The sequence below is a fragment of the Papio anubis genome, chromosome 1, assembly GCF_008728515.1.
Source record: "Papio anubis isolate 15944 chromosome 1, Panubis1.0, whole genome shotgun sequence".
Lineage (NCBI taxonomy): Eukaryota > Metazoa > Chordata > Mammalia > Primates > Cercopithecidae > Papio > Papio anubis.
Window position 1 is genome coordinate 8,436,498 of NC_044976.1, and position 27,891 is coordinate 8,464,388.

Sequence of the window (27,891 nt, forward strand, 5' to 3'; positions counted from 1 at the left end):
GTGCAGTGGCGCAACCTCAGCTCGCTGCAACCTCCACCTCCTGGGTTCAAGCGATTCTCCTGCCTTAGCCTCCCGTGTAGCTGTGACTATAGGCGCGCACCACCACACCCAGCTAATTTTTGTATTTTTAGTGGAGACCAGGTTTCACCATGTTGGTCAGGATGGTCTCGAACTCCTGACCTTGTGATCCGCCCCTCGGCCTCCCAAAATGCTGGGATTACAGGCATGAGCCGCCATGTGCACGGCCTGCATGTTGCTTTTTTGTTGTCGTTTTTGTTTTTTCGAGAAGGAGTCTCCCTCTGTCACCCAGGCTGGAGTGCAGTGGCGCAATCTTGACTCATTGCAATATCCGCCTCCCGGGTTCAAGCAATGCTTGTGCCTCAGCTTCCTGAGTAGCTGGGATTACAGGCGTGCACCACCACGCCCGGCTAATTTTTGTATTTTCATTAGAGACTGGCTTTCACCATGTTGCCCAGCCTGGTCTTGAACTTTTGACCTCAGGTGATCTGCCCGCCTTGGCCTCCCAAAGTGCTGGAATTAACAGGTGTAAACCACCGCGGCCCGCCTGCATGTTGCTTCTTAGAAACAATTATCATCCATCTATGCCAATAACTCCAGATCTGGCTGGCTGGCTTGCTTGCTTGCTTTTCTTTCTTTCTTTCTTTTCTTTCTTTTCCTTCTTTCTTCTTTGTTTTTCTTTTTTGAGAAGGAGTCTGGCTTTGTCGCCCAGGCTGGAGTGGAGTGCAGTGGCGCCATCTCGGCTCACTGAAAGCTCCGCCTCTCGGGTTCCCGCCATTCTCCTGCCTCAGCCTCCCGAGTAGCTGGGACTACAGGCGCCCGCCACCACGCCTGGCTAATTTTTTAGTAGAGATGGAGTTAGTATTTTTAGTAGAGATGGGGTTTCACCGTGTTAGGATGGTCTCGATCACCTTGTGATCCGCCCGCCTCGGCCTCGGGAAGTGCTGGGAGTGCGGCCACCGCGCCCTGCCTGGATCTGGCATTCTTTCTAATGGTTGCGTTATGTTGCGAACTATGGCTGTCCTATGATTTATTTAACCATGTCCCTATCCGTGGATGATCGTGTTTCTAAAAAACTAGTTTTTCAACCATTGGAGCGGCTTAAGGAGCTGCTAAACAGCACCGGGCGCAGAGGCTGGGTTTGACTAGACAGGATTAGGGAGGGGGAAAAAGACTAATTACAAGCAGTTGCGTACTCTGGAGATGCTCCCCTTCGCAGAAGCTCGGTGTACTGTCTGCAGCCAGACCTCCCCGCCTGGCGGCGGGCGCGGGAGGCAGAGGGCGGGGCTTTCCCACCGGGCTCCGTGCCCCGCCCTCCCCGCACCGCCTTCCACCTCCCGCCGCGTGGGGGCGCTCCCGGGCCGGCGCTGTCGCTTCCGCCGCCGCCCCGCCCACCCGGGCTCGCCCCGCGTCCCGATTGGCTGCGCGACGAGAGCGCGCCGAGTCAGGGGGCGGGCCCGCGCCCGCTACAAAGCGGCGAAGGTCACGGCGCGAGGTGGCGCGCGCCGCCTCCCCGCGTCCCGCCTGCGGCCCGCGGCCCCGGCGTTGCCGCCTCCTGCCCACCTGCCAGCCTGCCGGCCTGCCGTCCCTCCACGCGGAGAGCCATGGAGGGAGTGAGCGCGCTGCTCGCCCGCTGCCCCACGGCCGGCCTGGCCGGCGGCCTGGGGGTCACGGCGTGCGCCGCGGCCGGCGTGCTGCTCTACCGGATCGCACGGAGGTGAGTGCACGGCTTGGCCCCACGCGGCCCTCGGCGCCGCCCGCCGGGCCCGCCCCCGCGCCGCCCCGGCCCGCTGCCAGCCTCCGCGCCGCCTTGGCCCGCTGCCCTCCTTGGCCGGGACCTGGCCTGCCCGCGAGCGTGTGGAGACCCCCCAGCGCGCGCCGCCGCCCCCCGAAACCGGGTTGGGACTGCAGTCGGGAAGCGGCTGCGGAGTCGGGGGGGGCGGCGGGGACTCCGGGAACGTGGGGTGCGGGCGGGAGCGCGGCGTGGGGCCCACAAACTTCCTCCGGGAGCCGCGCGGGGCTGGAGCCGGTGCGCGCGGGCCGCCCCTGCCCTCAGCCCGGTGCTCTGGGCCCCGGTGTACAGCGATGCTGGCGATCGCGGCTGTCGCTTGCCACTCGGCATGTGACGTCCCAGGTGTTTTTCTACACGCCTCACATCCGCGCGTTTCAGAGCCACAGCCCCTGCTTCCACTAGAGCAGCTGAGGGACAGGGAGGCTGAGTAAATTGCTGTTAACGAGAGGAATCATGGTTTGAGCCCATGGAGCCTGTAGGGCAGATCCCTAGAGTGGGCTGCCTCCCAGAGGTGGGCAAGGCCTGAGATGCCTCAAAACAGTTCATGACGGGCCGGGTCACCCTCATCCCTGCCCCACTCACGGACCATGTGGGCTCCCGTGTTCAGATCCGGCCTCTTTCATCGGCCTCCATCTCCAGGCATAAAAGCTTAGTGGCCTCTTGCTTCAGCAGAGCCTCGCAGGTAGCTTACTGTTTCTCCACCTGATCCACCTTTCCAGAGAGCAGGGGGGAAATTGGGGTTGTGAGAACATCCTAGAAAGAGTGGATGGGTTTCCAGCATTCAGCAAGGGATGCAGGGAGCTCACACCCTTAAGTAAAAGGGGAGAAGGGACTTGCCCACTCAGCGACAGAGCTGGGGTTTGAACCCTGACCGTCTGGCTGGTCTGTGTGTTCTTCCTTAACCCATACCGGTGCTGCTTCTCTCCTCCAGGGGGAAAACAGGGAAAAAGAAGTACAGGCGGTTGAGTCGCAGAGGCTTCCCAGAGGAGGAAGGGATGGGAGGGACATCAGCTGTGTCTGGAGGATCAGCCAGATGTGACTAAGGAGGGTAGCTGGGGACTGAGTGACCCCAGCCCAGGGGTCCCTGACAACCCAAGTCTCTCCGTGTCAGTTTCTGCTGGATTCTGGAAGTCGGGCATCTGCAGGACCAGCTTGTCCAAGCCGGTGGGTTTATACCCAGGGGACTGAGGTCCAGAGACCTCAGGTGATTTGCTTAGATTCCCAGAGCATGTTGCCAGCTGAGCTGGTCCAGCACCCGTTGTTCTTCCTGGACGAGGCTGCCTCTCAGCTAAGCCAGGATGAGGGGTGTTGCCCCAAGGATCAGAGCCTGGGCAAGGGGATAGTCTCCCAGCCACACAGCGCCTCTGTTGTAATTATGGAGGCTGGACTTGGACTGAGTGGCTCACTGTGCCGCACACTGCGGCTGTCCTCAGGGGTCCTGTCTCCCCTTCCTGCCCTGCTGGCCACAGCGCTCCATCTCCTGAAACAAGAGTCTGGGGCCTTGAAGAGGTATTGGGCTAGCTGGTGCCAGGGGAACTAGGAGGGTGCCTGGAAGTCCTTTCACGCCCCTGACAACACCAGTGGGTCATGGTGTGGCATTGGGACCCTTGCTGTTGATTGGGCCGAGAAGGGCCAGCCTTTCCCAGGATGCTTTCAGATGTCCTCACAGAGCACTGGGTTTCACCTGGAGGTCATAAATTGGCCATTGTCACGATTCAGAAGCCAGACCAACCTAGCAAGAAGTTGAGCCTTCCTCCGAGAAGGAGAGTGCTGTGACAGCGAGGAACCAAACATTGACTCTGGCTGCAGTGTGGGTTTTGAATGACCCTCGGGAGGGCATGTAAGGAGAGCTGTTTTTGGAAGGCGACTTGGCTGGGTGGGTGTTTGCAGGCTCAGCATAGAGATGGCAGAGAGGAAGATGTAGAGGGAGCGGGTAGGTCAGCCCCACCTTGTGCTTTAGGACTGGCCGAGGCACCTGGGAAGGAGGCTGCTTCTCTGAAGGACTGAGTCCTCCCACAGCCTCAGTCAAGGCCTGTCCTGGCTTCCCCACGCATGGAGTCCTCTTGCTCCCATGATTGTGACTGATGGGAGCAGCTGATGGCTGGAAGCACAGCACACTGTCTCCTCATGAAACCGCCAGGGCGGGCCGTACTGTTCTCCCATTTTATAGATGAGGAAACCAGAGCTTGGGGAAGTTGGGCTACCTGCCCCACATTACCCGGCTGTTAAATGGCAGGCCCCTGCCTCGCACCAGAACTTCAGCTGTCAGCCCAGCTTCAACCTCCAGGTGCTCACGGAGCCCCTTGGCTGCTTCTCTGCACCCATGGGAAGCCACCATGGTCAGCGCAGATGCCCCAATTTCACTTCCCTGTGTCCAGGCCATTGGGAAGGCTGTGACTTTTAGGCCTCCCTGTGCCCTGGACGCTGCTGCTCGGGCGCCTGTCCTCAGCCCTCTTCAAACGATGCCCAGGATCCATGCTCTGCCAGCACATCCCTGCACACACCACCGTCCCGCCTCCGGGGCTTTGTTGATGTTTACTGGGATTGTCTCCTTTCTAGTGTTTGGGGACAAAGAGGATGCAGCCTCCCAGAGGAACGCAGCAGAGCCTCATTCTGGAAGTCAGAGTCCACTGTACCCCTCCCGTTTCCAGGCTCACCCCTCCCACTCACTGTCCTGCTGCTGCGCGCTCTCCCTGAGCGACCGCCGCACCCTGGGCACACATTGGGTGGTCCCCTCCCTCTGCCATCTGCCCTGCTGGTGAGCACAGCTGTGTTTCAGGGCGACCGCAGATGCCCCGCTTATTGGCCTCTGTCCTGTGGCATCTGTCACCAACTGCCCTGGGAGGTCGTCGTTCTTGTCTTGCTCATGTTTGCATCTCCGCCAGCCTAGCGTGGTTCTTGCTTAACTGATGGGATGTTCCGCTCACACCAGGCTGGGGTCTGACCCTAGAATGGTGGATTGGGGTGTTTTCCATCCTGGTGGTGGAGTTACTGCTGTGGATTCAAGTCTGTTTTGCTTGGAGATGGGCAGTGCTAAGTTCTGAGTTGCATTTTGATGCTGCTGTCGCTGAAGCCCAGGAGGCCTCTTCTCTGGTCCTTCTGGTTCAATGACACACAGTGTTGCCCACCTAAGCAGGAAGTGCAGGCGAGGAGCTGCTTGGGAGGCTGGCCTCTGGCTCCCTGGGCCCCTGAGGGAACCTGACTCTTACAGTCTTTCCAACCCCCCGCTGGGGCCAGCACGTAGCGTCCAAGGTCCGGAGCAATGTACTAGGCCCCTGTCTGAGGAGGTGGTGATTTCCCAGGGCTGGGCAGAGACTCCGGGAGATGGCCAGCCTGCTACAGCCACTGAGCTCCCCAGGGCAGGGACCAGGCCCCATCCAGTGCCCCCTCTAGCAGGTGTCCCCTCCCTGGCACATTCCTAGGCTGAGGACCCAGTGCTGGGCTCACACCTAGAACAGAGCCCCTCCCACCTGCAGGGAATAGTGAGGCGTCCCGCAGGAGCTTGGTTTCAGTGCATGTCTGTGCTCAGGGCTCCGGAGTGGTGTCATCAGTAAGGACACGTGCCCGTCTTGTTTTCCCTCAGGGTGTATGTTGGGCTTGTGGACGGGGCAGGTACAGAGCGTGCAGCTGCCCTAGCTTTTTCTGAGGGACCCATCTCCCTCCAGGCTTCCTCAGGCTTCCCAGGGGCTCAGCATCAAGCTAGCAGGAGCTGGGTGAGTGGCCTCCAGGCCCTCGTGTCCACCCATCCAATGGGAGCTATAGGGCCAGCTGCTGTCCCCCCAGAGCTGGGACCGTTATGGGCAGGCGCAGCCCCTCCAGGCCCGAGCTCCCCTCTTGCTTGTGTTGCAGGGACATTCTGTCATGTCACCTCAAACCTTGTACACCAACTGTGGTTTGTCCCAGAGTCAAGGATGGAGGTTGTTAGCTTACAGAAGAGAAGTGAGCTGAGGGGTTTATCAGGGAAACTTGGGGGCGTCTCCCAGAGCAAAAACAGGGTCCAGTCTAGGCTGGCTCAGAAGAGATCGGCCCAGATGCTGCCTCAACAGGCTGGGCGGAGGCACGCATAGGCCAGGGGCCAGGACTGCCCCCACCTGTGTGGGGACCTTCTCCGAGCTGTGGACAGTGTTTCGCATGAGGTCATGTGTCTGACGCCGCCACGCTGGCGCCTGGGGGACCTGCAGTTCATGCCCAGCTCCCCATCGCCCCCTGGCCTACCTGCCTCGGGACTTTTCAGGGCTTGCCCCCAAAGGCACTGTGGGAGAGGACCCTCTAGCAGGTAGGGCCCGCCTGGCCAAAGTGGGTGGCAGCTGCTCTGGCCATGAGAGAGCCCACCCTCAACTCTGGCAGGGATTACCCAGGGCTGAGAGTGACCGGAGTTAGAGCTGCTGGCCCCAGGGACAAGGGCTAATCCCTTGCCTCCCCCGTCCCCTTCCAGGCCGGCTCATTCTAGATCAGTGGAGCCATTTCCCTAGCAACAGAGCTGGAGATTCAGAATGGAAACATGACTTCCTGGGGTGGGCGGGGCTTCATGGCAGGCGCCCTGGACAGAAGCCACAGCCCCTGCTCAGCTGTCATTGGTCCCCCAGGCAGGCTCAAGGGTTGACCTTCCTTTTCAAACAGGGTAAGAGAGCCGAGGGGCCCTCCATGGGGACAGGAAGCCCATCACCCAAAGGCAGTTGGGTGCAGTGCCTTGTCCCAGCACCGGGCTCTGGGGTATGGGGTCACACAAGCAGGTCATCACCCATCAGGATATGCCCCTGTGCACAGTTACAAAGAAGCCTGTAAAACAGGTAGTAATTAGCACAGAGAAAACCACATGCTTAGTTGCCCGGGAGTGCTAGATGCGGGCACCGCAGCAGAGCAGGTCTCCACACGCCCCAGAGCGAGTCTCCTGCCCTGGCTGTTTGTGTAGTTGGCGCCCGGTGGCGCTGTCCTAATGTCGCACTGAGCGCCTCTCTGCATTCTCCTTGAGGATCCTCACAGTGGCCTCTCCTGAGGCAGGGATGCTCAGCAGCCCCCTTTGACAGGTGAGGGATGAGACGGCGGCCCTAGAAGGTAGAGCTGCTCTCCGAGGCTGTGCCTGTTGCTGTGCTGCCTGCCTAGCTGGCTGGCTCCGTTTTGTCGCTGGTCCACAGGCCTTGCCCACTGTCTCCATGCTGTTGACAAGATGTAGCGGTCCTTGTCCTCTGTGAGGGCTCAGGCCTGTGCTGGGGCAGGGGGTGTGGGGTGAGAAGGGTATGGGCCGAGGCTGCTGATGGAGATCCCAGCTGCCCTTGTGGGCCCCGGGCCTTCCCCACAGGGCCTGGTCCCATCTCCCCTTCTCTCCCAAGCCTCCCCACCCTCAGTGTAACTTGGCTTTTTTGGGTACGTACTCTAGGCCAGGCACTGTTAAGTGCATCCCACGAGCAGCCCCTTGTGGGGGAGGTGCTTTTGTCCCCAACTGACAGGTGATCAGAGATCTCCCTTCATCTGCCCCTGGTCAGAAGCGGGTGGAGGGGAGGGCCGGGCAGCAGCAGTGGTGTCAGAAGCGGGAGCCCTGCTTCCCAGGGCCCAGCCTCCGGCCTCTGGCCAGCCCAGTGGGTTAGGGGCAGAGCTGGCACTTTGCTGAGCACAACACCTTTCTGTCTTGTGTCACTGCATCCTTGCAGCATGCAGAAGCCAGGGTGATGTGGACACTGAGGCTGAGAGCACAGGAACTTCCCGGGGCTCCGTCCTCCTTTCTCTGAGCAGTACCTCAGGATGAAAGGCCAGAGGGCCATGCTCTCTGGTCCTGTGGACAAGGGGGGCCATCTGTGCAGGAAGTGGCTGCCCACTTTGGCAGGGGCCTAAGCGGTGTCCTTGAGCTGGAGGTGGCCCATGGGGGAGAGGTGGGGAGTCGGAGCAGCAAAGCTGGGGCCCCAGGGCTCCCACAGCTGCTGCCTGTCACCCACATTGTTTCTGGATTCCTGGAACTGGGGGGGTTTGTTGGGCAGTGGCGGTCTCTCTCCCTACCCCTCCCCAGGCCCCCAGTGTCCCACAGCCAATGAGGAGGGTAGAGGGGGCCCCAGAGCATAGATCCCACAGTGTCTGGGCTGGGATTATCCCGAGGCCCCACCTGTCACCACACGTGTAGCCAGCAAGGGCCACTGTCCCCTCCACCAGAGAGGGTTGGCCCCAGGCTGGGCAGCTGTCACTTGCTTCCTCCCCTCAGCCTCCTTGGCTCTCACATCCTGGGACTTTCTCTCACTGGAGCACAGGAGGCCCCTTTCAATCTGGAATATCCCTGGGGCGCACCCTTTCTGCAGCCCAGGATCGAGGACCTCGTAGGGGAGGGGTGGTCCTAGAACCTGGTCCCAGTCAGCCCTGTGGTTTGGCCAGCCCTGACTCCTGTTGCCCTCCATGTGAGCCCCAGGTCACCAGGAGCTGGTGGCCCGGGGTCCCCATGTGGCTGCACTGGAGCCTAGGGATCTGGTGAGGCCCCAGCTGGCCTCCCCTTGAAGACTGAGAAGCCCAGGTTGGCCGTGGCCTCCCTGTGTGGTCCTCCTGGGTGGACGCAGCTGCACCCAGTCTGCGTTCCTCTCCTTCAGAGCCCTTGTTCCTCCTGTCAGCCTGGGGCGAGCATGTCCAGCTTTGCGTCCCCAGATCCCACTCCCAGCACCTTTTCCCTGGTGGCCCTGGGGCAGGGCATGGAGATCCCTCTCCAGCAGGTGCTGGGGTCTTCCAGGCCGACCCGCTCTTTCCTTGGTCCACAGGATGAAGCCAACGCACACGATGGTCAACTGCTGGTTCTGCAACCAGGATACGCTGGTGCCCTATGGGAACCGCAACTGCTGGGACTGTCCCCACTGCGAGCAGTACAACGGCTTCCAGGAGGTGTGGGTCACAGGCAGGCGGGTGGGTGGGCTCGTGGGGGTGGGGATCCTGAGATTGCACCTTGAGACCACCCGGTGTCCCTGCCCTGTCCCGGGGCTAGTGGGCCCCACACCCTGTCCTCTCCAAGCCCTGAGTGTAGTGTGTCATGTACATTGTCTCACTCAATTCTCACCACTGCCCTGGTGCTGTCCCCTCACTTGAGGAACCCGGTGCAGGGAGCCATGGTAATTTGTCCAAGGTTATCCCACTAAAAGTGGCAGATTTCGGGTTCACAGCCAGGTCTTTCTGGCTCTGCGTCTCATTCTCTGTACTATATCAGGGCTAGCAAACCTTTTCTGCAAAGGGCCAGATAGTATTTCCAGCTTTGGAAGCCATTTGGTCTCTGTCACAACTGCTAACACTGCTGAGCCACTGTAGATAATACAAGAGTGACTTAGCCTGCTGGTGTTCCAGTAAAACTTAACTGCAGAAATAGGCAGCTCCTCCACGGGTCATAGTGTGCCGTCCCCTGGACTAGACTGGGGTTTGCAGACTGAGTTCCGAGAGAGTGGGGCTCTGAGGACAGATGCTGGCTAGAGGTGTGTGGGTGGGCGGCGGGCTGCAGGCCCTGCTCTGTGCTCGGGCTAGGTGGCCTTTGGGTTCCATGGAGACGTCTTGAGAAGAAAAGCAGCTGCTGTTGTGTGCAAAAAAATAAAAAAGAAGGGAGATGTTTGAGATCTACTGTCACTTGCCTGGAGCAGGCCCCCAGGGATATCACCAAGCCTGAGCAGGCTGGGAAGGCCTGCCTACCCATTGGGAAGGGGCTCCCCACCGAACCTCAAGTCCCACCTCTATCCCGCAGAATGGTGACTACAACAAGCCGATCCCCGCCCAGTACATGGAACACCTGAACCACGTGGTGAGCAGCGCGCCCAGCCTGCGTGACCCCTCGCAGCCGCAGCAGTGGGTGAGCAGCCAAGTCCTGCTGTGCAAGAGGTGCAACCACCACCAGACCACCAAGATCAAGCAGCTGGCCGCCTTCGCTCCCCGCGAGGAGGTGAGGCCGGGTTGGGAGGGGAGGGGCCCTGGCTGGGGCTGGGGGTGCTTAGAGCAGCGGGGGGAGAGGCACGTGCAGGGCGCTGGCTCTGGGCCTCTGGCCCCTGCTCTGCTAGACAGCGGCTTTTCTGTCCAGAGTGCCCAAAGGGGCCCTCATCCTGGCCGCTGCCAGCACATTCCAGGATGTGTTCTTCCATCCCCCGTTGGAGCTGAGCTGCTTCTCCCCGTGTCTTACAGTCACTGCTCTCTGGGTTCCAGGCCTGGGAACACCGTGGAAACCTCAGCACCTGCCAGTCCAGAGGAATTTGTCCCTGGGCAGAGGGAGGAAGGGACCTGGGGCTCCAGGTGGGGCTCTTTTGAACCCACTCTGTCCTGTTTCTCTGAATCAGCCTTGCCTGCTGGTGGCCCTGACAGTCTGCTGTGGGGTTGGTGGAGGATGCCACAGGCTTCTGGGAGTTGGAGGAAGCTAGACATTGCTGAGAGGCTTGGCATTAGGAGCTGGGCTGAGCCGGGAGCCTTGCCTCGCCTGTGCCCTCCATGGAGTCCAGGAGCCTTGCTTACCGGCTGCTCCTTCCTGCCCTCGGCCAGCCCAGGGGGTCCTGTCACCTCAAGAGGCAGGTCCCAGCTGGGGCCCAGAGACACGGGCTTTCCTGGGGTCCAGTCTGGGAGGGAGGGAGAACAGAGGTGAACTCAGGCCAAGGCAGGGATGGGGAACCTGCGGGAAGGGGAAGGCAGGGGTGACTTGGCAGCCAGGCAGCGTCGTCATGCTTGGTCCCAGCAAGGGATCACACTCCTCACCCTCCCGGCCCTGCAGGCCAGAACATTTGCTCCCTCAGAAACAGGGAGGGAGAGTCGCAGTGCTGCACATCTGAGGGGTGGGAGGAGGGGACTTGTCTTCTGGGCTATTCCAGAAGCCGAAAGAAACCTTCAGCTGCCACAAAGAGACAGGCCTGGCCAGGGAATCTCTAGCATTCAAGGGGAAGGGCAGGCACCACAGTCTGGGTTGTCCATCTGCCCCAGTCCAGGCAGTGTCAGCCCGCAGCCACCTTCCCCCATGTTCACCCACCTTCTTGGAGCTCTGCATCTGGGGAGCAGACCCTGAGCTCCTGGCCTGCAGGTGCATCCCTGGAGCAACAGAACCTTGTTAGTGTCCCCATCACTTGTGGGCCCTGCCCTGGATTGGCTCTCACTCCCGGTAGCCCACGTGGCTATACACAGTGGGCATTTGTCCTGTTGGGCAGAGGGGAAGCAGGTTCAGAGTGGGGTCGACTTGCCCCGATCATCCCCTACTAAGTGGCAGGTCAGGATCTGATTCCACGTCTGACCTGTAAGAGGGAGGCAGCTCAGCCACCCCTGCAGATGCCGAGCCTATTCCCCCCACCCCGCAGGGCAGGTATGACGAGGAGGTCGAGGTGTACCGGCATCACCTAGAGCAGCTGTACAAGCTGTGCCGGCCATGCCAAGCAGCCGTGGAGTACTACATCAAGCACCAGAACCGCCAGCTGCGCGCCCTGCTGCTCAGCCACCAGTTCAAGCGCCGGGAGGCCGACCAGACCCACGCACAGGTGAGAGGCAGCATCCACAGGGCGCGGGTGGGGGCGTTGAGTTTGTTCAGGAAACCCTCCCAAGAGACTGGGCCCCAGTGACCAGAGGGTAGCTCTTCAGAGCTGAGCCGCTTTATTTTTACTTATTTTTATTTTATTTTATTTTATTTTTGAGATGAAGTTTTGCTGGGATCACAGGCACGCACCACCACGTCTGGCTAATTTTGTATTTTTAGTAGAAACGGGGTTTCTCCATGTTGGTCAGGCTGGTCTCGAACTCCCAACCTCTGGTGATCCACCTGCCTTGGCCTCCCAAGGTGCTGGGATTACAGGTGTGAGCCACTGCACCTGGCCTTTTTTTTTTTTTTTTTTTCCAGAGTCTCGTTCTATCACCTGGACCTGAGTGCAGTGGCACAATCTCGGCTCACTACAACCTTGCCTCCCGGGTTCAAGCGATTCTCCCATCTCAGCCTCCCAAGTAGCTGGGATTACAGGCAACTGCTGTCATGTCCAGCTAATTTTTGTGTTTTTGTAGAGATGGGGTTTCACCATGTTGGCCAGACTGGTCTTGAACTCCTGACCTCAGGTGATCCTCCTACCTCGGCCTCCTGAAGTGCTGGGATTACAGGCCTGAGCCACCACACCCAGCCTTTTATTTATTTTTAATTTTTTTTTTTTTTGAGACACAGTTTTGCACTGGCATCCAGGCTGGAGTGCAGTGGCGTGATCTCGGATCACTGCAACCTCCTCCTCCCGGGTTCAAGCGATTCTCCTGCCTCAGCCTCCTGAGTAGCTTGGATTATAGGCACGTATTACCACAGCTGACTAATACTTGTATTTTAGTAGAGATGGGGTTTCACCATATTGCTCAGGCTGGTCTTGAACTCCCGACATCAAATGATCCACCAGCCTTGGCCTCCCAAAGTACTGGAATTACAGGCGTGAGCCACTACACTCAGCCTCCAAATAACTGTTTCCATCCTTTTGTCAAGTTCTCACCAAAAATTCCTATTGTGATTTTCTTTATTTTTATTTTTTTATGTTTTTTGAGACGGAGTTTCGCTCTGTCCCCCAGGCTGGAGTGCAGTGATGCGATGTCGGCTCGCTGCAAGCTCTGCCTCCTGGGTTCACACCATTCTCCTTCCTCAGCCTCCCAAGTAGCTGGGACTACAGGCGCCTGCCACCACATCCAGCTAATTTTTTTTTGTATTTTTAGTAGAGATGGGGTTTCACCGTGTTAACCAGGATGGCCTCGATCTGACCTCGTGATCCGCCCGTCTCAGCCTCCCAAAGTGCTGGGCACGCCCAGCCCCATTGTGATTTTAATTGGAACTGACATAAATGGACAGAAAACTGTGGCAAAAGTTAACCTTAAAAGTACAGTAGTAAGTTATTCAGACCAGGAACAAGGTAGTCAGAATGAGAACCAAAAGCTCCAGGACAGGGTCCACCTGGTGCGCTGCTGTGCAGACATGTGGCAGGGCAGAGGTGGCATGGCTGTGTCCCAGCTACAGACTGGAAACCATATACCAGTCAGACCCAGGTCACATCTAGGGACACAAAGGGGTGGATAGGAGTTTCTTTGTGGGGGTAGATTTTACTACTTAACCTCCATATCTGATTTTTTAAACAACCAGAATAGTCTATCAACTGAGTACTATGATAAAAATTAGTTTTAGCCGGATGGTCCTGGGCTTAAATCCTGGAGCCACTGCATACCAGGTATGGGCTTTATACGTGGCCCTGTGCAGTTTCTCGGCCTCCCTGAGTGTGGTTTCCACAGCTGTAAACAGGTCCAGGACTTTGGAGTGCACCACCAAGGCTGCGAGGAAGACGAATGCAAATGCCAGGAAAGTGCTGAGAAACAGCGGGGCCACCCCAAAACCCATGCTCAGATACGTACATAACAGACGCATGGTGATACCAGTCACTGTCCCGGGACACCCACCCTGGCTAACAACATGCAGGGGACTGGGGAGCGGGGTAGGGAGGTGGCCCCATGGGCATGTTGCTTCCCCAAAGTAAAGGGGCTCAACTTGTCCGGATGTGGTGGCTCATGCCTGTAATCCCACCACTTTGGGAGGCCAAGGCTGGTGGATCACCTGTGGTCAGGAGTTCAAGACCAGCCTGGCCAACATGGTAAAACCCCGTCTCTACAAAACAAAATACAAAAATTAGCTGGGTGTGGTGGTGGGCACCTGTAATCCCATCTACTGGGGAGACTGGGGCAGGAGAATCGCTTGAACCTGGGAGGAAGAGGTTGCAGTGAGCCAAAATAAGGTCTCTACAATATGGAAAGATTTCTTTAAAAGGAGAGTGTGGTAGAGCAGCGCTCCTCCCCACCCAGAAGGGAGGCGGGCCAGTGGAACTCAGTGGTGAGTTTTTGAACCAAGCCCAGGATGTGTGGGAATGTGGGTCTGGCCAGAACCCCTCAAAGAGTGACACCAGTGATGGCTGGGGGTGGTTCCCTGGCCATCTCACTAACCTGCATCTCTTCCTCCTCTGCAGAGCTTCTGCTCCTCCACCGTGAAGTCCCCAGTCCAGGTCATCCTGCTCCGTGCCCTTGCCTTCCTGGCCTGCGCCTTCCTACTGACCACCACACTGTATGGGGCCAGCGACCCCTTCGCCCCGGGCACCACTGTGCCCCTGGCCCTGCCACCTGGTGGCAATGGCTCGGCCACACCTGACAATGGCACTGCCCCTGGGGCCGAGGGCTGGCGGCAGCTGCTGGGCCTGCTCCCCGAGCACATGGCGGAGAAGCTGTGGGAGGCCTGGGCCTTCGGACAGAGCCACCAGACGGGCGTCGTGGCACTGGGCCTGCTCACCTGCTTGCTGGCAATGCTGCTGGCTGGCCGCATCAGGTGTGCATGGGGCTGGGAATTGACAGGTGGGGGACTGTGTGCTGGATTACTGTCTAGGGTGGGGGCCAAGAGACCCCATTGGGTGCACAGCCCTAGGCTGAACTCCACTATGTCGCTGGTACAAGCCCAGGGACTGGGAGTCATAGGTGAGGTAAGGCGGCATAGCAGACGCCCTCTGAGCCAGCCCTCTGCACACCCGCTGTGAGCTGGGCCCAGTCGCCTCGTCTCTCCTCCTCGGGCTCCGTTAAGTCAGGATAATGATAACCACCTGCCTCCTGGGTTGTGGGGCTTACGTGGGAGGCTCTGGAGTTCCCTGAGTGGAAGCGTGTCCTGTGAGTGCCGTGTCCCCATTGCCCCTCCTCACCGACTTGGAGGAATTTTCCTTAGCCCTGTTACAGGCTGGAACTTAGAGGCCAAGGAGAAACACTGAGCCACCTGCTCGGAGCCGGGCAGCGTGTGAGTGTGAGGGGTTCTGAGCCCGCGCTCTCTCCTGGCTCTGGACTCTCTGAGCAGGGCCAGGGATAGACAGAGGAGGCAGAGGAGGCAGGAAGGAAGGCGTGGACCCAGGAGGTCTTGTCCTCCCCTGGGGTGACCCCACTGCTTTCCCTTTCAGGCTCCGGAGGATCGACGCCTTCTGCACCTGCCTGTGGGCCCTGCTGCTGGGGCTGCACCTGGCTGAGCAGCACCTACAGGCCGCCCCGCCCAGCTGGCTGGACACGCTCAAGTTCAGCACCACATCTTTGTGCTGCCTGGTTGGCTTCACAGCGGCTGTGGCCACAAGGAAGGCGACGGGCCCGCGGAGGTTCCGGCCCCGAAGGTCAGAGAAGCAGCCGTGACTGCGGGGGGAGGACACGCGATGCTCAGGCCCAGGCTTTGCCCGGTCCGAAGCGGGCCCCTCTCTGTCCTGCCTCTTTTCACCTGCTCACGCCCTCCCACCCCCATCCTACAGCCCCAGGTCCTGGCCCAGTCCCTCCACTGCCTCAAAGAGTCAGTCTGCCCCGCCTTTTCCTTTCCGGCACCACCAGCCATCCCCGAGTGCCCTGTAGCCACTCACCACTGCTGCCACCTCTCTGGCCAATGGCCCTTTCACTGGCCTGGTGACTGGAACGTGGGCATCACCCACACAGGCTCTGACCTGTGGCTTCCTGCTGGTAGCTCCAGGCACCCCCATCTCACAATGCCGTTTCCTGGCTCTGACACTGTTGATTGAGGAGCCTGGTCCTGTCTGGTGGTGACAGGGGCTGCAGGCTGGGCCCCTGGCATGCCCTAACCATGCAACAGAGTGAGGCTGGGGCAGCACAGAGCCCCCACCTGGCCCCTGAGGAGCACCTGCGGTCTGTCCCCTTGGTCCTGCTTGTGGCTGGACCGGCCCTGCAGGAGATGGTGGAGCCGTCAAGGAGGCAGGGCTGCTGCTCTGTGTCTGCTGCTCGGCCTCTTGCTCCGAGACCCTCCCGAGTCCCTGGGAATGGAGAGTGCAGTTCTCAGGCCCAGCCTGGCCTTCGCTATGAGTTTGGGGAGTGAGACCCTGCCTGAGATGGGCAGTAGGAGCCTGTGTTGACCTTGGGGAATCTGAGCTTTTCCAAGGGTAAGGGACCCAGGGTATGCAGGCCTTCAGTGACATCAGGTTGTTGTCATCCTCTCCCTCCCTGGCCTGTCACGAGCTTCCCCAGGCCCTGGCAGTGGCTCTTGGATGCTGCCGAGGCACCTGCTTGCCATGACCCAGCCTCACTCTGCCCTCCGACTTAGGTGAGGGGGCAGCCCACAGACCTGCTGCTCAGTAGCAGGGCCTGGCCAGGTCCCTGCTGTTCCCAGCCTCAGTTTACCATCTATGAAATGAGAGGGACCCCTCTCCAGAGCCCTTGGGTGCCAGCCTTAGTGGGTGTGGGGATCACATGAGGTGGCTCATGAGGACACGCTCTGGAAGTCGAGGGGCTGCCACATGCAGAGGAAGTTCCCGGCCTGGGGGCTTCATCCAGGGGTCCCAGTCAAGAGTGGCCCGAGGCCATCCTCCGCCAGGCATGTTCCCTCTGGCTGCCCACTCCCTCGGGGCCCGCATGTCCTGCCACTCGCCACTCTGAGCACGAGCTCACCTTCCAGATGTGGCCAGGGTGTGCCAGCTCCTCTCTCCTGTGTGTTGGAACCCGGGGAGGCAAGAGCAGATCACAGGTGCATGAGGGTTACACCCGCCAGCTGGTCTGCTGGGATGGGAGTGGGGGGCGGGTGCCAGGACTCACTGCTGTGAATCCGCCACGCCAGGGGTCCTGGAGGTTGCCCTACCTCAGTGATTGGGTAGCAACTCACACCTCACCCAACTTCACGAGTGAGGAGCCCAGATGCGCCGGGAGACCCTCAGGGGCTTCTGTGGCCTCTGTGCCCGATGACCTGTGGGGCTTCAGACAAGGCCTCAGCATTACTGGGCTCAGCTTGTTCTGTGTGGAGTGTGAGGTGAGGAAACCCCTCTGAAAATATGTCGATGGGGCCACACTTCCCACTGGTTCTGCAGTGAGGAGTGGGGCTGGGTGAGCCGAAGCAGCCCCCAGTGGTGTCTGCCTGAGGGGCAGGGAACCACCTGCCTGTCCACTCACGCCACCCCCACCCCACAAAGAGCCCGTCTGAGAGAAGGACGTGGCGGAGCCAGGACGAGACAGCGTCCTGTCGGCTGGCCATGCTGTTGCTTGCGTCTCGAATCTTCAGTTCTCGAGGAAGTGTTGACAGTGTGATGCTAATTTCTGCTTTTCTTGGCATTGGGTAGAAGCAGGACATCTGTGTGTATGTGTGTATTTAAATTAGATTATTTATAATAACCAGAGCCAGCCCTCGCACTGGCCAGGATCCTCCTGCCGACTGATGTCGCTCCTGCCCTCTGCCGGGGTCCGGAACGCCATCTCAGGAGGTAGCTCTCAGCAGAGTGAGGATTCCTGCCTTTTTTAGAGTTTTGTGTGACTTTCTAAATTATCCATCTATCCCTTAAAGTTTCACTATGTGGAGAAAATTCTAGCACTTTCGCGTGTTGTGGCAACAACCGAGGGAGTGCAGGCATCACTGTGTTGTGGCTTGTTGACTGGGAATGTCACCCCTGCCAGGGAACTCCTCCTCACAGAGGACGTGGGACGGCCATCAGACCTTCCAGGGTCCAGGTAGGGTCATCCCGGTAACGGGTGACTGTCTCTGAGACATAAGCGAGGTAGATTCGGCCATCCTCACTCTCAGACTTGGGGTCCCCACCCAGGCCAAGCAGACTCCCTGTACCCCTTGCCTGGGAGCAAACCACCAGGACGCAGCCTCCACACCGCACCTGCCGCGCCCCGCCCTGCCCTGCCCTGCCCAGGAAGGAACCTGTGACCTTTCTGTCTGTGACTGTTGCCGAGTCTCTGTCTCGTGTCGTAGAATTGTGGATAATTGTCTAGTGATCCTCTCATCACTGTAACCATTGCGCCTGGCCTAGATGTCGTGTTTTGGATGCTGTGTTTTCAATAAATGCCTCTGGGGCCCTGCTTTTACCCGCTGGCGTCAGGTGCCGCGTCTTTCTTCTTTTCTTTCTTTCAGAAGGGCTCTGTGCCAGGGCTGGGGTGGGCAGCTGCGTTTGGGGTACAGACACGTCCACAGGAGTCAGGTTTGGGAGTCAGTGACAATGACACCAGCTGGCTTAGGGGGCCCGGCTCACCTCGCTCGCCTTTGCTCGATCGTATTTTTTCCATCTCAATAAACTGCTGCTTAAAACGTGGTCTCTCTCCTTCCACTCCTGACGTGGGCTGGGATTGGGTCGGAGAAGACCAGACATCTCCCCTTGTTATCAGATGAGTGTATCCGTGCCGGCACTCCCCAGCCAGCATCCAGGCCTGATCCTGGCCTCTTAATCCCTCTCTCAGACATGGTTTGACGGCACAGGGCAGTCGGGGGGCCTCTCACCAAAGGAAATGTCAGCACCTTTGGAGTTCTCCAGGGTCCAACAGATTGGGCTCCTTTAGCTGGGGGAGGCTTGCTGCGGCCCCCGTACAGAGCCCAGCCCCTCATGCCCAGCCCTGCGAGCGATTTACGAGGTCTTGCTCGTTGAGTGATGTTCCCACATATCACAGTGAGGGGGTCAAACTGCCAAGGAACTCCCCACAGCACCATCTTCAGTGGCACCAAACTGGGAATAACAGCACCTGTGCCAGGTAGCCAGGAGATTCAGCTTTTGAGGACTGAGGCAGCCCCGGGTGGTGTGAGCAGGAGCTGGGAAGACTGGGGACGCACTGGCAAGACCCAGCCGCTCCTGCTGGAGGTGACCCCTTGGGGCCAGGAGCTGCGGGGCCCAGCCGACCACCTCATACTCACAACACACTAGGACCCTCCTTTCATGCGTCCCCCAACGGTACTCGCAGGTCACTGGGAGACCTGGTCACCCTTGGCTGACTCTTGGCTATATCTGTGCTGCCGGGCAGGGTAGGCACAGGAAACCCAGCGTGGAGCCCTGCTGCCATCTGCTGGGGGCGCTGCTCGAGGCCAGAGCCCTGCCCCACAAGCTCCATCCCATGGAGGGTCATGCCCTAAGGTCCCAGCCACTCCTTCACTGCCCCTGCCTGAGGGTGCCCTCAGGGTCATTCGCTGCGCTGTCCTGCCAAATGGAATCACAGTTCTAACATGACAACACAAAATCTCATCTTCTGTGTAGAGGTGGAGCCTTCCCTGGAGTCTTGAGGGCAAAGCAGCGGGCATTGGGCCTGGGAAGCACAGGTCAGTGGGCAGAGCAAGGGTGTGTCTAGTCCTGCTGTCCAGGCCCTTCCCCAGGGTCCTGAGCTCAGCTGCCTTGATGCCCAATTCCCCAAACATGGCCTCGCCTTTGGTTCCGAAGTCCCGGTGACCTCCTGGTACCTTGGAAGGCATTAGAAAGGTTACATGATTCTCTGGGAAGTCAACAGCTGGCCTCACACTTTCCTTATAAAACTTTATTTTAGAGGGAAAGTAGCTGGGAGGTTGGTGGCGTGCGGCTTGGCTAGCAATCCCCGAGCATTCAGTCGTGATGGGCACAGGTCCCTTAGCCAGCTCCCGGCTCCTGCAGGGCCTGGGCCAGCTTGCCCGCTCACCAGCACGTTGTCCGCTGGGCTCCTTTGTCCCTTGGCACCGAGGTAAGGCTGGACCCCCGGAGCTCCGTCCAGACGGTGGACTAATGTATTAACTGCCTCTGTCCCTCTCTTCCCTCTGTAATTGGGTGCCTTAATCAGAAGCATGGTTGATGTTCTGGCGTGGGGCCATCGGGTCCTGCTGTGTGATTTGTACCATCTCGAGTTAAAGAGACACTGTCACCTTCCGTCTTTCAGGCAGCCTTGCGGTCGTTGACGGGTCTCTTGTAAGTTCGGTTTTGGCGTTTTCCCGCGAGAGCCTCTTCCAGGGGATTCCAAGGCCTGGCTGCCCCCCAGTTCTGCTCTACCAGGAGCTTCAGAGGAGTTTCCAGAGTGCAAGGCCAGAGCGCAGGAGGCAGCCTCCTAAGGGCAGAGCTGTGGGAGAACTTCCAGGAATCATGCCTGGAAACAGAGGGTGCCCAGAGCCGTGCTGGGGCCTGACTTCCTGTGATCCAGGCCCGTCTGGGAGATGAGCCAGGGTGTCCCTGAGCCCGGCCGCTCTGTGGGGAGGCTCGGCACAGAACAAGAAGTGGCAAGGAGTCCAAGTCCATTAACCTTCATTGAGTGCCTGGCACGGGGCTGGGCATTTTTGCTTCAAGGCGAAAGGGTTGGCATGAGGTTGGCAAGGGCGACAGTGTCACTTTAATACCGAGACTCGTAGTGGAGATAGTTTGCTGTGAGTCGAGGGGTAGGAGGGGGCATGCGGGGAGGGCCGGGTCTTGCTGGCACCTCCCAGCCACCCGCTCCTAATGGCGTGAATGCGGTCGGATTGCTTTTCTGCTTTCACTAACGCACGCCTTCTTTGGGACCCCAACTGAGGCCCCCACCTTGCACCATGGGAGAGGGGTGGGACCCACGGAAAGGCTGCCTCCAGGACCTCCCGCTGACCCTCTTCTTGTCCCGTGCCTGACGGGCCCTTGCAGGTTCCTCCCAGGAGACTCTGCCGGCCTCTTCCCCACCAGCCCCAGCCTGGCCATCCCTCACCCGAGTGTCGGAGGCTCTCCAGCGTCTCTGTTCATCCCCAGCCCGCCCAGCTTCCTGCCCCTTGCCAACCAGCAGCTCTTCCAGTCTCCTCGACGGGCCTCACCCTCCTCATTGCCCGGCCGCCTCAGCCGGGCGCTCTCTCTGGGAACCATACCCTCTCTGACTCGAGCAGGTAAGGGGTGCCCAGGCATTGGCAGACAGGGCTGGGGGCAGCTGGGACGGAACTGTGGGTGGGCACATAGTGTAGGGAGGGCCAGGAGTGGTTAGTGTTCCTGCTACAGAGACAGGCAGAATGGAGCTTTGAGCCTCAGTTTCCCCTCAAAGAAATGGGGCTAGCTAGGAATAGGTGGCTCATGCCTTTAATCCCAGCACTTTGGGAGGCCAAGGTGGGAGGATGGCTTGAGGCTGGGAGTTCAAGACCAGCCTGGGCAACATAGGGAGACGCTGTCTCTACAAAAAAGGTGTTTTAATTAATTGGGCATGGTGTTGTGCGCCTGTAGTGCCAGCTATTTAGGGTGAGGTGGGAGGATCACTTGAACCCAGGAGTTGGTAGCCACAGTGAGCTATGATCACACCACTGCTCTCCACCATGGGCAACAGAGCAAGACCCTGTCAAAAAAATAAAAATAAAGTGCCCAGAATTGCCACATCATCTGGGAACCCCAGCATGGCCCCTTAGTCCCAGCTCTGGTGACATGACCTTGGGTAAATGTGTGCGCCGTGCTGTGCCCTAATCTTTTCCTCTAAAATTGCAACATGCCCCTCAGTAAATGGGGCCACTGCAGTTATTCTAGGGGAGGAGATGCTGATAACAGCCAAGGCCCTCTCCTCTCGTGCGGTTAAAGGGCAGGCCATTTTGCGCACACGCCGAGGTTTATATTAGGATGCTTTTGCTTTTCCCCTAAGCAGAGATACCCCCGTTTTCAGGGCGTCCCAGCCTGGTGGCACTTGAATGGAACTTGGGGTGGGAGGTGCCAGGAGCAGCCCTGCCCTGGGCCTGAGCACTCCGAGTAAACTGTGCACACTGGCCGAGGCGGTGGAGCTCAGGGACTGCTGTGTCAAGCCCCTTGGGAGGGGAGCGTGGCAATCCCAGGGCCAGTTCAGGCCTCTCAGGCAGGGCCTCCCATGGATAGAGAAGAACAGGCAATCTCCCTGTTGAGGCTGAAGGCAGGGACACAGTAGCGGCCTGTCTGAGGTGGCAGCAGAGGTCTGTGGGGCACAAGCTTGTCTTGGAGTGTCTGGTCACGTGACAGATGGGACCCCAGTCTCCATTGCCAGGGTGGTTGGGGGGAGGAACCTGGTCCCCATCACCAGAGGGTGGGTCGGGGGAAGGAGTTCCTGCAGGGCTTTGGCTCACGTCTTCAGAGACGCGCTGGAGCGCGCTCAGGCGCTGTGGCCAGAATCCAGCTTGCTGTCTCCCTGTCTGTCCTCAGTCTGCTCCTCTGCCGCACACCTCATCCCTGTGTCCTGCAACGCATGCCCAGCAGGAAAACGGCCTCTCCCAGCATCCATAGAATGGGTTCCAGAAGGACCCTGGGTGGCGTGCTGGGCTCTTGTGACCACCCTTATCCAGCCTATGCCCTGGCCTGGTGAGGGGAGGGTTATCTGCGTGCTGCAACAGACCCTTCAGAGCCTGCAGGTGGCAACAGGACACGAGGCAGGCAGTCGCCGGGTCCCACATTCAGCTCTCAGCCAGCCACTTGGAATTGGGGCCCCTGCCCTTGGGGCGCGTGCACCTGATTTAGGAAAAGGCAGCGTGGTCGGTGCTACCTGGGTTCGAGAGCGCAGGCAGTCAGGGCCTGCGATTAGTGGAGAAAGTGGGACTAGAAGGCTGGAAAAGCTGGCCCTTGTGTGGGAAGAAGGGCATGGATTGAGGAGTGGACAATATACCTGGTGCTGACTCTTTTCACCACCTGTCATGAGCCATGAGCCTCGGTTTTTGTGTGTGTGTGTATGTGTGATACGGAGTCTCGCTGGCTGGAGTGCAGTAGCGCCATCTCGGCTCACTGCAACCTCTGCCTCCTGGGTTCAAGTGATTCTCCTGCCTCAGCTTCCTGGGTAGCTGGGATTACAGGCGCCTGCCACCACACCCGACTAATTTTTTTGTATTTTCAGTAGAGATGGGGTTTCACCATATTAACCAGGATGGGCTCGATCTTCTGACCTTGTGATCTGCCCGCCTCAGCCTCCCAAAGTGCTAGGATTACAGGCATGAGCCACCTTGCCCAGCCAGAGCCTCGATTTCTTTTTTTTTTTTTTTTTTTGAGACGGAGTCTCGCTCTGTCGCCCAGGCTGGAGTGCAGTGGCCGGATCTCAGCTCACTGCAAGCTCCACCTCCCGGGTTTACGCCGTTCTCCTGCCTCAGCCTCCCGAGTAGCTGGGACTACAGGTGCCCGCCACCTCGCCCGGCTAGTTTTTTTGTATTTTTTAGTAGAGACGGGGTTTCACCGTATTAGCCAGGATGGTCTCGATCTCCTGACCTCGTGATCCGCCCGTCTCGGCCTCCTAAAGTGCTGAGATTACAGGCTTGAGCCACCGCGCCCGGCCGGCTCCTCGATTTCTTTATCTGCAAAAAGGGAATGTGCCCAGCACCCCTCAGATAGCAGTCCGAGGGATCCGGGAGCACCTGTGTTTTCATGAAAGCACATTTGTAAAGAGCAAAGGCTGGATTGGGATTTCGACAGAGCCTTTGTGGGGGCCTCTGCCCGTAGTCCACAGGCCTGATGTGTTGTCTGCTTCTCTTTGTCTCCAGACTCCGGCTATCTGTTCAGCGGTAGCCGCCCACCGTCTCAGATGTCTCGATCTGGGGAGTTTCCCGTTTCAGGTGAGGAGGACGGAGAGCTAAGGGGGGACGGGGCAGCGTGAGGCCCAGGCGTTCCAGAGCACAGTGGTTTGTGTGAGCTTTGGGGTCAGACAGGCCTCAGGTGTGTGTTCACATCTCAGCCCTGGGCAAGTGACCCACACGCTTGTGCCTCAGTTTCCACCTGCGTGACATGGGAATGGCAGTCGCTAGGATCAGATGGTACCATGCTGCTCTGCCGTCCTCAGCGGCGGTCATGGCTGGAGCTGGTGCACCAGGTGCCAGCTGGCAGCAGGGCCTTGTGGCTCCAGGGTTTGCTGCTCTCTGGCCTTGCTCTCAGCGGATGGTGCCCGGGGCTTTGGATGGGAATCAAGGGCAGGAGGTCGTGGCTGAGGCTCCAGGATCTCTCCCCTCCCTCAGGTGCCTGGTAGCGGGCAGCCCCCTCCTCCCTCAGCTGTGCAGCAGGACCTCCCCCTGCCCCCAGTCTCTGCACCTTTCCTTTCTTCCCGGGTTAATAGAAGAAAGCCCCCAGAAATGAAATAGTGCATCATAGCGTTGCGGTGACAAGAGCCCACGTTCACATCATCTTCCTCCCTCCCTCCAGATTACTTTTCTCTGCTGTCGGGGAGCTGCCCCTCCTCCCCACTCCCTTCCCCAGCGCCCTCCGTGGCTGGCTCGGTGGCCTCCAGCTCCGGCTCTCTGCGCCACCGCAGGCCCCTCATCAGCCCTGCCCGGCTCAACCTGAAGGGACAGAAGCTGCTGCTGTTCCCATCACCCCCTGGAGAGGCCCCCACCACGCCTAGCAGCTCAGATGAGCACTCGCCTCACAACGGCAGCCTCTTCACCATGGAGCCGCCCAAGGTTCCCCGGAAGCCGCCCCTGCAGGACATGAAGCACGCCCTGGGTACGGCCTTCTGAGCGCCCCGAGGTGCCGCGGGAGGGCCTCTGCTGCCAAGAGACCTGGCTGTGCAGCGGTGGGGGGGCTCATCCTTGCTCTGACTCCAGTGTGTGCCTTCCTGCCCTGGAGCTCTAGGCACCCCATTGTGGCTCTCATGACTCAAACCCTCTGGGACATTGTCCTCTACTGGCTGATTTCAGTTTCTCCTTTTGCAGTTGACCTTCAGGGTCTTCTGTTCCTTGGAACTGATCGAAAATACATCACGCATTGCCAGGTGCGTGTGGTCACAGATAGTTTCACTCAAATGGTGCTGTACTGCAAAGCGTTTAAAATTTTTAAAGTTAGCCCCCAACCTTCAACACCTACAACTTTCACATGAATTTGTAGGTTTCCTTTTTTTTTTTTTTTTTTTTTGAGATGGAGTCTCACTCTGTCACCCAGGCTGGAGTGCAGTGGCGTGATCTTGGCTCACTGCAACCTCCTCCTCCAGGGTTCAAGAGATTCTCCTACCTCAGCCTCCCAAGTAGCTGGGACTACAGGTGCGCACCACCATGCCCAGCTCATTTTTGTATTTTTAGTAGAGATGGGATTTCACCATGTTTCCCAGGCTGGTCTTGAACTCCTGGCCTCAAGTGACCCACCCACCTTGGCTTCCCAAAGTGCTGGGATCACAGGCGTGGGCCACTGCACCCAGCCTTGAATGTTTAGATTTCCTGTGTCTCTTACAATGTCAGAGATCTGGTCACCTTGGCCCTGAATACTGGCAGACAGAGGTGGCACGACAGTGGAGCAAGGACCTGGCCCCCCACTGTCCAGGGTGGATGAGTGGCTTGGGACAGGCTGGCTCACCACTTCTGACAACTGTCCTTAGAGTGGAAGTGCAGCTGCCCCACGTCTGTCCCTGGGGAGAGCCGTGAGCGCCACTGAGATGCACACCCTTCTCTTTGCAGACCTGAGATCCAAGCTGGAAAGAGGCAGTGCCTGCAGCAACCACTCCATCAAGAAAGAGGACGACTCTTCCCAGTCATCCACCTGTGTGGTAGACACCACCACCAGGGGCTGCTCGGAGGAGGCTGCCACTTGGAGAGGTCTGCACCCTGAGGTGTGGGAGGGGAGGGGGGCAGGCACGCATCCGAAGCCACCATCTCCCCCTGGTGGGTCCAGAGCGTCGACAGAATCTTCTAGGACATTGCAGTCCCTGAGTGGCCAACGAGTAACCCACCCGGCGCCTCTGAATCCAGGATCAGGGACTCAGTAGACGGCGCTCCCACCGTCGGGGTTTGGGCCCAGATCTGCACTATTCCAGTGGCTTCTGGCCCTGGGCAGCTATTTAAATTAACTGAATCAAAATTAAATCAAGTTTGAAATATTGTTCCTGAGCTGCACTAGCCATATTTCAAGTGCTCAGTAGGCACCTGTGGCCCGTGGCTGCCATCCTGGCTGGAAGTGCCCGGAGAGCCTGGGCACGCCGGGACCACATCACGCTGGGGCTGCAGCCCGCACCAGGTGCCGAGCTGCCTGGCTCAGATCCCAGGTTCTCTGCTCACTGACCCCGGGCTCAGGGGCAAGAGACCAGGTCATCGGTCCACGTCGTCACTCCCCGGGTGGGGAGGGGGTGTGTATTCAGGGAGACGGATGGATCAGCAAGCAGGGCTTTTCCTGGGCAGACCATTTTGCACTGACTCTCGAAGCCAGTGCTGCCCCAGGCTGGAGGGTGGCCCGGCAGCTTGGGGGCCTTGGTGAGGACGCAGGCTGCGGCAGGCGGACCTGAGTTGGCTGCTTATTCCCTTGGAGGCCTGGACGGGGTGCTCCTGTCCCCAGCCCCCCATGTCCTCATCTGTAAAGTGGCCGTTGTGGTCACTGCCTCATCGCCCAGGCCCCAGCTCATGACAGCCCAGCCCACGGCCTTCCTGGTGGCTCAGGGTTAGGAAAAGCTGTGCCTTCAGGGAGGCAGGGATGGGGGATCTTTCCTGCTAGGGAAGCCTTTGGCCAAGAGAATTGGGGGTGAGCCTCACCAGCCTCGGGGAGCACCCTGGGCAGAGCCTTGAGCTCCCCACAGACTGCATGCTCTGGGGGGCTGTTCAGCTGCACAGCGACCTCACCCACACACACGTTTTGACGGGGTCTCTCCGCTTTGCAGGTCGTTTCGGCCCCTCCCTGGTCCGGGGCCTGCTGGCCGTGAGCTTGGCCGCCAATGCCCTCTTCACCTCGGCGTTTCTGTACCAGAGCCTGCGCTGACCCACTATTGGAGCCCCTCGGAGGGGAGCAACCCGGTGCCTGTTGCTTCACCACTGCCGGCCTCAGGACCCTCCCTGGAGGGGCTGCCGCCTCTGCCCTCATCTCCAGGGCCTTGACCTCACTGGACTGTGACTGTCCTCAGGACACCTGCCCCTCCTCACCTAACGGACTGCAGGGCTGAGTGTGTGTCTGGGATCACACTCTCTGCTGCCCACCTCCTTGGCTGACATCGGCTGTGTTTGGTGCTGACACTCTGATCCCGAAGCCAGGGAGCCCCAAGGGGCTGCATGACCCTGGGGTGCCCCACACCGCTCAGCCCTGCCTGGCAGGGATGCCAGTACTACTGTAACTGCAGCAGGAGCTGCCCGGCCTGCCTTCCGGCCCCACGCCCACAGGCGTGGTCACATCTTTGTACTGTACTCCCCTGTCCCACCTGGGGCGACCTCAGAGCCCCACTAAGCTGAAGGCCCCCTGGGGGAGAGGGAAGCATGGTCCTTGTCATCTGCCCTGTCTTGCCCCTTCCTGTGGAGTGGGCAGAAGGGTGCCCGGGATCCTCAGAGCTCCCAGGTCTGAGCAACCAAACGCCCAGCGCAAGCCCCTGCTCCACCCATCCCTGCCAGATCCCCCCGCTTTGTGACCTCTGTTGACCTTCCAGGAAGCAGTCCCGTTACCCTGAGAACGCAGAGAGCCCTGGCCCGCCTCGCCCTGTGTGTCCAGGGCTGCACGTCTGGTCCTTCAGCTGCGCATGGAACTGCAGGGCAGGCTGACAGGGGCCTTCAGATCTCAGATGAGACTGCACCCCTTCGCTCACCCTACTGGGCACCTGCCTCCCTTCAGCCCCGGAGAGTCCCATCTTCCCCTGGTTCTCCTGCCCACTCCTCTGCTGGGGCTCCTTCCTGGCGCTGAGGAGGGACCCTCCCGATGCTGTGAGGCAGAGAGGAGGGACTGTGCGCCCGTGGCTCTCAGAGCCCCCCCCGCCGTCCTGCCCTGGGCCTCGGACATGGGCCTGGGGCAGCGCATGTCTGCTGGTCGTGTGCTTTTGCCAGTTGGAGAAGAATCAGCTGCCTCAGTGGATTCTGAGACTCACTGTGGGGCGGGAGGAAGGGTCTTCACTCTGCCATTCAGGGATAAAGTTTAATTTTATTTTTCTACACATTTTGCCAGGTCAGGCATTTTGCTAGTAAGCAGGATGCCCCCAACTCTCCCTGCCATGGAGGATTCATTTTTTTAAGCTTTGGGTGCTTTTTTAATACTTTTTTTTAACGTGGGGAAGGAGCTTGCTCTGACGTCACCCTCCTCTCCCCTGACTCCTATCCTGAGAGCTGTGGATGCTGCCTCCTGCCCTGCCTACCCCTGAAACATGAGGGACGGGGGCCCCAGGACAGCGTCAGGACCTTTGAGTCCAGCTGCCCGCAATGGTTCCAACTCGGAGGCAGCGCTTCACGGTCCCCATTTTTGTATAGTGGGCGTGTGTGTCGAGGTTTTTTATTTTTTGCTTAACCAAACTCCATTCCCAAATGCCCTTCCTCTCTGGCTCTGAGGGCGCGCCCTCCTCTCAGCCAGGCAGCCTGGCCTCTCCTGCCCAGACCTGTGGTCCCAGCATCCCCCAGAGCCAGGTACAGGCCCGGCGGGAGGGGGTGTTATGTTTTAGTTCAAACAGAAAACACAACCTTATTTTTCTTTACAAAAGCAAAAAAGGAAACCAAAAACGATACAGCCTTTGAATGATGCTTGCTGGCTGTTTGTATTCGTTTGCCTGGGCAGCTT

At 59.1% G+C, this 27,891-nt stretch overlaps 1 protein-coding gene across 2 annotated transcripts; it reads left to right on the forward strand.

Annotated features, from left to right (window-relative positions):
- Positions 1-1,462: 1,462 nt before the first annotated feature.
- TMEM201 (transmembrane protein 201) lies at positions 1,463-27,849 on the forward strand. Of its 2 annotated transcripts, XM_003891074.5 has the most exons (11): positions 1,466-1,735; positions 8,542-8,662; positions 9,504-9,698; positions 11,086-11,262; positions 13,750-14,102; positions 14,716-14,919; positions 20,128-20,360; positions 22,941-23,012; positions 23,593-23,892; positions 24,837-24,974; positions 26,027-27,849. In XM_003891074.5, the coding sequence occupies exons 1-11, from the start codon at positions 1,623-1,625 to the stop codon at positions 26,122-26,124; spliced, it is 2,004 nt and encodes a 667-aa protein (XP_003891123.2). In that variant the 5' UTR covers positions 1,466-1,622; the 3' UTR covers positions 26,125-27,849. The 2 variants fall into 2 exon arrangements, with proteins under 2 accessions (XP_021791470.2, XP_003891123.2); XM_021935778.2 differs by lacking the exon at positions 26,027-27,849 and having other exon boundaries at positions 1,463-1,735; positions 24,837-25,281.
- The last annotated feature ends 42 nt before the right edge of the window (positions 27,850-27,891 follow it).